This window comes from Sceloporus occidentalis, unplaced genomic scaffold, assembly GCF_023333645.1.
Source record: "Sceloporus occidentalis isolate IW3139 unplaced genomic scaffold, rSceOcc1.0.p SCAF_17, whole genome shotgun sequence".
Lineage (NCBI taxonomy): Eukaryota > Metazoa > Chordata > Lepidosauria > Squamata > Phrynosomatidae > Sceloporus > Sceloporus occidentalis.
The window spans coordinates 4,999,929-5,010,965 of record NW_028316997.1 but is presented as its reverse complement, the minus strand read 5'-3'; the positions used below and the strand labels follow the sequence as shown (position 1 = coordinate 5,010,965).

At 36.8% G+C, this 11,037-nt stretch overlaps 1 protein-coding gene across 1 annotated transcript in view; it reads left to right on the top strand.

Annotated features, from left to right (window-relative positions):
- Window positions 1-9,158: 9,158 nt before the first annotated feature.
- The window catches only part of LOC149302773 (PDZ domain-containing RING finger protein 4-like), a 61,867-nt gene continuing 59,988 nt past the window's right edge, over window positions 9,159-11,037 (top strand). Inside the window, exon 1 of the mRNA XM_089482062.1 lies at window positions 9,159-9,227. Within this exon, the coding sequence (XP_089338188.1) occupies window positions 9,159-9,227 (69 nt within the window). The remainder of the gene's footprint in view (window positions 9,228-11,037) is intronic.

Genomic DNA, 11,037 nt, shown 5'->3' with positions numbered 1-11,037 from the left:
TTGATGTTGTTGAGTTGCTCATAGTGGCAATGCCAATTTGTTATCAATTAGTACTCATTAAATTTGTTTGTACTGTGGACTTTGAGCAGTAAACACAATATCAAAAGCAAATTACAATTCAGATAGTCAATCAGTGTGATTACTACAGTATTAGGAAAACTCACTTATCCTGTGTACAATACTCTAGACCTTTTTATTATGAAAAGAAAAAGACAATTTTGATTGTATTATAATTTTAGCATAAAATCAGGTTGAGAAATATGAATTGTGGATGTTGAAAGTGTTTTTTAGGACTTATGGAGAAACTTAAATAAAAATTCACAATGGCCCTGCAAATTAAATATGAATTTAGGCCTGGATGTCCATTACAGGTACAGTTAGCCATATAGTCTACATGTGCTCTGTAACATAAAATGAATTGACAAACTTAGACAAACCTATACATTAGCTAAAGAGGGCCCAGTTTGCAATCTTACAATCTACAGAGAATGGGGAACGAATGAAAATTAAAGTATTTGTAGTAGGGCCATATCCTGGAATGGAGCACATCTTAACCAAAATAGAAGATGACAGACAAACGGTTAACTTATGCACAATTATGCACAATTGGATATTGGATCAGTGAGCCCCTAGTATTAGGAGTATTACTGATAATAAAATGTAACTAATCTCCCTGAATAATACACACTTCTAACCCTTGTGACAGTAATCAACTGTTTCTTATTGTTTCAGCCATTTATGTAAAAACAACTACTGTAAGGTTAGATATAAACAGAATTTGCTTTTTTTATTGAACCCTGGTAATTTAGAATAATTTGTTTGTAGTCAGTATATTACATGGGGATAGGGGATCTGTAATTGCCACATCATAATGCTCAGATGGCGTAGGTTTGGAGTGAAATACAAGCCATGTATTGATTTGCTAATGGCTTGTATCTGGATCAAGTGCCATAGAACTAATCCATGGACTACCCAGTAGGAAGCTAAATGAAAAGGGCTAGCACTTGAGATGTTTTGGTATAATGTACTACTCTGGCATATGTAGTGAATCTAAAATCAAAGTGTGATGAGATAACTATTTATTAGATTTGGGTGCCGGCCAACTCTTCGTGTTCGTCTTTGTGGGGGAAAAAATCTTCGTATTCTTCGTGTTCCTTTTTTTTCGTTGTTTTTTGCCGTTTTTTTTGTAGAAGGGGTTAATACTGGGTTAACGCGTTACGCACTACGCAGCAGCTTTGGTGCCAAGATTTTAAAGGTCCGTACTAGCAACTCTATTGGTCGCCGGCAGGGGCCTCCTCTGACATCAACCAATGAAGTGTGCTTGCACAGACTTTTAAAATCCTGGTGCCGCAACTTGGCCAGGGGGGACCACTGGTCTCCCTGCTCCAAGAGTTAAAGCTCCGTGCGAATGACCAATAGAGTTGCTCGTACGGACCTTTAACTCTTGGAGCGGGCCCAGGCGATATTGCGTCACAAGGATTTTAAAAGTCTGTACGAGCGACTCTATTGGTCGCCAGCAGGGGCCTCCTCTGGCATCAACCAATTGGTTGATGCTAGAGGAGGCCCCTGCAGGCGACCAATAGAGTCGTTCGCATGGCCCTTTAACTCCTGAATGGATTTCCACTCCCGTTATCTATGCAGCATGACAGGGGTTAACAGGAGTGGAATTCCATAGGTTCGCCGTCAGGAGTTAAAGGCCTTTAACTCTTGGAGTGGGGAGACAGGCCAAGTTCCCCGTCAGGAGTTAAGAATTACTTAATTAGTCGCCAACAGACGACTGTAATGACCCAGAGCGCCCAATGATGGAATTCAGGAGTTATTGCGCAGTAGTGAAGTTGGACAGGGCCTGGTGCAGGGCGACTGCACTCTCCAGGGTGTTGAGCACCTAGGGTTGTGCGGCCACATACCAGTCGTGATGCAGCGGATGTTGTCCAGAACAAAACTTTGTGATTTCCTGCAGGCACCCTGGAGCAGGCATGAGACATAGCTCAACAGAGAAATGTGCAGGATGCTGCAGGCTGGGAGAAGGAAAGCTAAGCAGAGTAACAGCAGAAACATAGAAAGCAAGGGGGACAGAGAAATCCAGGGAAAAGAGGGCAAAGGTACATAAAATACAGACACACAAAGATACAGGACTAGCCTAGGACATCTTATGGCCATAGTATTCTTAGTCACCACTATGCCAAAGTACTCCAATATTCGGTGGGTCCTAGCACTACACCCTGCCTACTGAATCACTAATAAACTGAAACTAAACATTAAATCTAAACACAGAACAGAGATAAAAACATACTTAAAGACTGCAGACTGAGACAAACATAACAAATGGGTGGGGCACAACTAACAAAAGGAAACAGGAGCTGAAGCTAAGAGCAGGACTGGAATCAGAAGTACAGGACAGAGCATAAGGAAATCCAGGAATGGATTACAACGAGACAGAGGAACTGTAGCGAGACAGGGGAACTGTAGTGAGAAAAGGGAACTATAGCAAAAAAGGAAAAACAAAAGATTTGCAGCCTTGCAGCCTGGATGGGGCCTGACAGTATGTTTTCATTTATTATGTTGTTCTATTTGTTAAAGATATTCTAGTTTTGCATAATATAGTATTTTCAGGAATCTGCATATTAGCATTATATGTGCTTTAGTCCTGTTACCTTAGCGCAATCTACTAGACAAACGCCTGACTCTTACTGCCTTAGACCGTACAATGGCTCAGGTTTATCCCAACTGGATACTCTAATGAAAGTCTGTGGATGAGCAGACTTCATTAGCATTGCCATAAAGAATCAGCTCAGTGTGGTACTAGAGCAGAAAAAAAAATATCTCACGACTGGCAGCAATGGCAGCCTCCAGGTCTTCAAATAAAGGAAAATTATTGGAACAAAAAGAGAAAAAAACATGTTTTTGTAAATATACATTACTCTATATAGTACTGTATTTTTTGCTCAAGTAGAACATTCTTTTTTCCTATTGAAGTTTGCTGTTAAATATATAGAGCTGGTTATTATTTATATGTAGGCCCAGGCTTGCCATCTAGCTGATCAGGCAATGTCAGTGTCCAGCTGTCAGTTGTACTTCATCAGGGAACCAATGGCCTTACAGTGTCAGGGCAGCTCATTCTTATAAGTCAGCAATGGAATTCTGGAACTCAGGTGTTCTGGGTCCCTAATGATTGGGAAGCAGTATTTTCACTATGCACTATAGTGGTACACCTATATCACTACTTTCAGGGACTCCATCCACTCAGCAAGATCTCATCAGTTACTAAGTTTAAACTTAAAGCTAACAAGTTTGATACATTGCTCTACAGATTTCATTATATAAACCTTACAAAAAATTGCCACAGTGTTCAGTAAATGGCTTGGCCTTTTATCTCCATGCCTCTGTGTCTTTAATATAGTAGACATCTTGTACAAGTCAATGGTAAACTTCCATTGCATAGGTCCATTAGAGAAACAGAAACAGCCAGAAATAATGTAGATTGGTGACCATGATGAGTAAAGATATACTTTAGCAGGTAAATATGTGTAGTTAGTATTGTAAACAATTATACAAAAAAAACAAAACTTTCAAACCGCTGAAACATACTATTGAGACTCATTTTATTGGGCTTTATGCCCACAAAAACAGCAGTAATTGTTTTGGTGATTTTTACCTTAGCAAAACTAGAATTGACAGATTACCCCACTAATGTTAATAGAGAGATCTTGTGTGTATAGACAGACCAGACTAGTGTCTCTCTTTGTCCCTGCATGTGTACTCATTGTCTATGCTATAACACTAAACACACATCTTGTTATTTATTAGAAAAGTGAAATATTTAAGACAACTTTTTGAACACTCAGTACCTACAAACTCATACAGACATTTTGGAATCAGGGTTTGGAAAAATAAATTTTTTTTGAAGCAAAGTAAGACAGAGAATAAAGATGAACAGTATTGTGACAAACTAAGCACATGCACAGTTATCCACGCCTTTGATGAAGAGTCGCAACAATAGAAATAGGATTTTGCATGGACTATTTGAATACATATTAAACTAAATACACACATAACATAATCAAAACACCCTGTATGTATCACTGGTCGTATTAAGATAAGTTATTGTTGTAGTAGCTGTAGAAAAGTGAGATATCAGATGTTAGAGTGACTAGAGCACCATAAGTGAGTGGAAGAATTGAAAAAAAACCATGAATGGTTATAGAGTTAAACAGCAGTATATACTATTGCAATAGATGCCAAATCAAGGTTGAGCAAAGGACTTGTTGGTTTCTAATGCAGACTCCAGGGCTGATTTTTCACAATAAAATATTACTGGGTCATGTGATTTTTGGGCCATCACTTAGCACTGCATATGTAGGTTCCCTGCCTGATCATTGATGTTCCATGCACATTTATGTCTTCTGCATGCTGGCCCACTCATTGAAGGGATTCTACTGCAACCCTTTCCGGGTTGTTCATATGAAATACCATGTTGTGACCTGGCGTGACCTTCTGAAGATAATCCAGAGGACACTTCAAGGTACATCTGATTCCCATTGTACACCTATTTTTATATCTAGTGCAGGCAGGGGGGTAAGAGAACGAAATACTAACTTGTTTAAGGATTACTGTTGATATGCTGCTATATTATCAAATAGATAGGTCATATACTTTTAACTCTATGGACCATCTGGATCAACCTTTAACCCATAGGTCAAGGCTTGGACAAGTAATGACCAAAAACATTAGCCTCTGAAATGTGTTTTATGGCCTTTACAAAAATGTGTAGTTGTTATCTCTGTAACAGATGACCATTGTCAAATTGAAAAATAAGGAGCAGAATACCTAGGATTTAAACATTGATTGGGTTCAAACAAAATGTATCTTTCTGTTGGCTCATTGCTTTGGCCTTGAGAGCAGTAGTATAGATTTGATATTAAACAGCTGATATCATATTATACAGCTATAAACTAATGCATATTTTCCACTTTTGACCAGAAATGTAAAACAGCAATTAAATTGGTTGTCTGTGTGGTAATTTCATATTTAGGTAAGCATAACAATCTTTGCTTTTTTCATATGATTTTCCTATTACTATAACATCTTCCCCTTTTTTCTCTGGTTATTAGTTTACTCCTGCCCTCTAATCTCTTTCTAATCTTTCCTTGTCTAACCTTTACCTGAAATCTAGGTTGGCTTCTGTACACAGGTGCATTTGATATGTTACTTGGACACTGTCATGCATGAAGTTTACCAAACTTAATTATCAATGAGTTAATAACTTTAGAACTATTATTACTTAGTATTTTTTTGTATGCAGCATTTTCCACATAAGCAGTCAATCAAGGGGCATATAGTATGTTGGATATTAGGTACACTAACCATTATATTTTTATTATACATAATGCACACCATAGTGACTGTTTTAATATAACTTATTTAATAGTTTTTTTGCTTTTTAGACATTTATTGGAAAAAAGTGACAGTTGATAATTTTTGTTGCTATAGCCTTTTCTGTTATCCACCATCTGTCACATCTGCACAATTCACACCCAAGCATGTGCATACACCCATGCACAGAGGGCACCATGCCTTGTCTGCATTAAAAGTAAATATCCTACACAATGTTAAAATAAATACTGTATATGTGCTTCACACAAAGGAATATAAATAAATATAACATAACATTAAAAAGGGAATTCTGATTTTGCTCTTCACCCCCACCTGGTGGCAAGAATTTGCAATGTCACACTTCACCTGTCTCTTCTCTCTTTAAAAGCATATACATTATATTATTTGCGTAAGCACAAATATATATGATTTACCAGTAAAGTTTAATTTAACACTGGAAAATTAGCACAATATAGTCACATAAATCTGTTTCTATTTTTCTTCTTCGACAAGAAAAGTACATGAAATACTAATCTGTTTTCCAATAATTTTGTATCATATGATATTTTTGTATTTCATTTACAGGACTTAAGGTCTGGGCTGGACTGGTGATTGAAATTAGCCCTAACGCTTGAAATTTAGTGGTCCATAAAATAACATATGTGCAGCCACATGCTGGATACACATAGCTGTGCTCTTACGCTTAAAGACAATATGTATTATACATTGGTTGAAATATAGACAATGTTTAAGTGTTTATATGGATGAATAAAAATGTTTCAACAGCAATGCCTATGTTGGCAGTTTTTATACAACCATATCTGTCACATTTTAAATTCCTTTTTATCTCTGTAAGAAAAGTCTGTATCATAGTGACCACCTATAATTGAATGTGCCCAGGGCAATAACAGCTAGAGGACTTTTTTGTTTTTTACTTTTCTTAAATATAGGAATGGCATTCAGATTTTGTGATTGCCAGCCAAAAGGTGATCATCTAAAAATACAATCCGATTGTAGCAATATATAACAAGTTGGGTTTTTAAACTTAGATTTACGGGCTTGCACTTGGTACTTTACTCTGGTAACCTTTCCAAATTGTGCACAATTCTAATACCTGAGAATAAAAACACAAACTTGCCCAAAACATTGGATTTTATGTGAACGCAGTAATTCAATTTACTACTAATGTTTTGTTATTGATTACGTGTCTTTCACAAATTAGTATTGCATGCTATAGGCTTACAACATTTTATTACAAGAATTTTAGTTTATTGCTGTAATTGTAACAATCTGTTATAACGGTTTAACTAATGATTGTCTTCAAAAGGCTAGGTTTCCACTTGTTTTTTTTTTGCTAAAAACGCCGATAAAAACGCCAATTCAGCCACACAGCGGTTTTTTTGTGAAAAAACGCTGCAGCCAGATGTTAGCTGTTCTTCAATAGGAAATCGCACAATGCCATATCCACTTGGCGTTTTTCTGTTCGGCGTTTTTTCAGTCCTCTTTGGCGTTTTTCTGCTTTTTTGGGCTCTGTGGCAGTTTTTCAAAATCGCAGCATGTTGACACTCTGGCGTTTTTTGCAAGGATATCTTGGCGTTTTTCTCCAATAGAAGTCTATGGGAGAGAAAAAACACCATGAAAAAGCCATGTGGGTTTATTGCCTTGGCGTTTTTTATGGCGTTTTTTTCCACAGTTACAATGCAGAGGATGGACCCAGTATCTGCGTGTCCTACGAGAAATAGGCTGGAAACAAACAGTTTCACACAAAACAAAGTTCATATTGAATTTTACACCATTGGGAACAAACATGCCATTACAAACAAACATACGCAACGCATCAACTGGATCCTGCGTGCCAAAAGCAACAGCAAACAATTTGCACCATAATTTGGGGCCAATCTTCCTAGAGGAGCAGACATTCGGAATAAAGCACGCCTTACAAACCACAGAAAAGTGACAAAAGGGTCCGCCGGGGTGTTTAAGTAGAACTCTACCAAGTAAATGACATCAGGGGGCAGATACTTGCCATTTATCCTAATCCCTTTTAGCTGGGTGAAACTTCTAACTTGTAAAGGCTGGAAAAACTGCCTAAGGTCAAAAAAAGCAATTTCCACAGAAAGGCTAAAACGCCAGAAAAAACTCCAGAAAAAACACCAAAACGCAGGTAAATGCAGTGGCAGTTTTCTTGGCGTTTTTCCTGGCGTTTTTCATCAAGAAAAAAACGCAGGACAAAAACCCAAGTGGAAACCTAGCCAAACACTCTCCACAGAATGTACTCAAAGCTAAATATTATTATATGCATTTCAGCTTTTGCAGTGTTTACACTTAGTTATCGTTAGAGACTAATGATCAAGTTAAACTCCTCTACCTGATACCGAGGTTGTCCGAGTCAGATATACCTGCGTAAGCCTGGATTTAAACCAGGCCAAGATTTAGAATGCGTTATATGCATATCTAGAATTTTAAGAATAGAATAGAATAGTTTAAGCATCTGATTATAGCAAAACAACCGATACGAATGCATTATGGTTTGACAGATTTCTGCACACTATTTTAGCAAATATGTAAATCAATTTATTATTGGCCATGGATTACGGAATGATTCCTGGCATGGAGAGATTAGGGTATCCTCCATTCAAATCCAACCAACTTGTTTTAGAATGAAAATCTAAAAACTACGCAATGAAATGCTCATTGTACTTCTGTGACATGGGCAGCTGCCAAATTCAGGTCTGCAGATATCTCTAGGCTGTACTCAAAGCAAGATGAATTTCAGACACTATTATCTAAAGGTAGCCTCCCATCAGTGATCTTTGTGTAACAGACAGCTTTTTTATTGTCAATGAGACTGCCAGTCTAATTACCTTTAGATGATGCAAGCTGTGAATGATATGCCTGCCTGTCACCTGTCATAAAGAAGTGCTCTGTAAATTCATCTGATCCCATTGTTCTACAGAAGGAAATATTTTGACAACTGGAAAGAGTTTGTTTGCATGTAACATGTTCATGATATAATACAATATTTATGAAGTAACAACAATTTCTGCTTTGCCTTTTTAGATGACATTCAGTCTCTCAGTCATATCAATATAAAGTAGTACATGGCTTAACCCTGCAGCTGCCACATCTCAATATATATATACACACACAATGTAACCATGTACTTGATACTTAGATCTGTGAATATATATATATATACATATATATATATATATATACATATATATATATATATATATATATATATATATATATATACTGTATATATATCAGATATAGTATGCACTATGAGTATCCCACATAAAATCATGGACCTTTATATTCTACAACAACCTTCTCTATACCTGTATGATGTCTGTCTCTTTATTCAGGTTACTGACACTGGCACTTTTCGTTTAACCACAGTACATTTGCTTCTTAATTAGTGAATATTCATCTGTCATCAAGAGTAGCTATGACACTCCTCCCTATTAACATGATCTGTCATAAATAATCAATGAGGTTGTATTAATATTCATGAGCTGGGTTCTGTGTAGTCATGTGCAGTGATGCAGAGACTAGGGGGAGTGTGTGTGCGAATGTGATATAGCAGCGTAGACGATGGGGAGAGGAGCTTGCCACACAGTCCTGGTTGATGCTTGCAGCTAACAGTGGTGTGTCTGTGTTTACATGCTGGAGTGACTGATGAACAGCAGTACTCAAGTCGGGAGGGTGATTCCCTGTCAAAGCATTTGCCATTCAGAACACAGGAAATTAGAAATCTTCCCAAATTTGTGCAGATTACAATGGGTTGCAATTTGTGCACTTTTCAGAAGCGAGAGGAGCACTACAAACTGCTGTATGAAGTGGCACAGGTGAGTACTCACAATCCGACTTACATGTAAACGCCTGTGCACGCTATAAAAGTTTATATCTTTACAAGAAAGAATTTCAATTGCAAACATGGAATCCAGATGTATTGTTTGTAAATAACTGGAACTTTTAAGGAAGGGGTTACTTGTCCTTTTTTATTTGGTTTGTTGTAGATATTTCATATTAATATAGACACTAACTAGATTAGAAGGTAAATTAAATCACCCTCTGTATTGTATTGGATACTTTTTAAATTCTGTTTACTTAGGAAACTAGCTGTCTCTCAACATACAATACATGTGTTCTAGGCTCTGTTGTAATAGGCTGTTCTATCAATGACAAATTGCAAGTGACATTGGCTAAACTCCAGCAGTTTAACAGTCTATATACAGTGCAGAGTGATGGTGCTCTGTTGGCACGTCTGTACCTCCATGGAGTGCCCAAAGATTTTTCACTCTTTCTTCAACTTCTTCCTGGCAAGATTCTTGTGGCAGGGGGCTAATTATACAGTGGACTGTGTATGTGAGGCAGCCCTCACAGTTGCAGTGTTAATGTACATTTTCATGGTAATGTGATCAGAGCCTCGTTAGCACGACTCCAAAACGATCTTGAACATTAATTGAATATAAAAATGACCTGCTCTATCACTGTTAAAAGTTTTTTGTTAAAACATTGTTAATTACTTCTGGAGGCAAATATAAGGCTAGTTCTGGAAATTAAAAAAAACTAATATATATATATATATATATATATATATATATATATATATATATATATATATATATATATATATATATATATATATATATATACACACACAATGACCTGTAGTCACTTTCCTGTCTTATGTTTGGTATTAGGGATTGTGTGTAAGGTAATCAAGTGTAGAGTGGTAGGAGTGGAGCAGTTAGTAGGATGATTATGTTGGTTTCCATGGTGATTGCTCCACTTTATCTATTTGCACCATACTTGTTCATAGTCTAGTAGTTTAAATCAAACCCCTAAGGTAAATCACTCATAATATGTATTTTTATGCATAAATAGTTTTAGGAAGAATAATTAATTATTCATGGTGTAAACGTTTTGAGCAAATAAGGAAAAACATTTCAAAACTTATTGCTAAGGGTATCATTAATTCTAACGCCAAGTTTCTTGTTTCCTGATATGCTGTATTGCTGGTCAGACATTTAAGATCAGTATCACCATAAGCACTCTAGATAGAATGTATGAGTTAGTGCTTCACCTTTACTGTTTTTCAGATGAGCATTAATCTTCAAAAATGTGAGCATTTCCAGCCCTAATATGCACTCATTTTACAGTACTTCACATTGTATTGTAGGTTTAATGTCAATGATAAGAGATAGAAGGACAACATTGATGTGCCTTGTGATTTGTGAAAGCTTCTATAATGAGTATATTTTAACAGCCATATTTATGTGGTTAGCAAAATATGTTTAAACCTCCAACCATCAAGGAGTTAATTTTTGGATTATCAAACATCTTTTCATTGCCACCTGCCAATGGATGAGGCACCATTCACTGGGGTGACCAAGGCTTAAGTAGCTCAATCTGATGAATTAAAATGAATTAGTCATCTCAAACACTAACACTTGACTTGATCAAATCCTTTTAATTTTACGGTCTCGTAGCTCTGAGATCACAACCCTGTTGTGCTTGTTTGATCTGTTTCTTTCCTAAAGGGCAAAGGACAAAATTAGACTGACATCTCAGATACTATATGCTGCAGTGCAGTGCTTGGCTACACATACCTTTGGCTATACCTGTGTTTGTCTGCTAATGACAAAATATTTC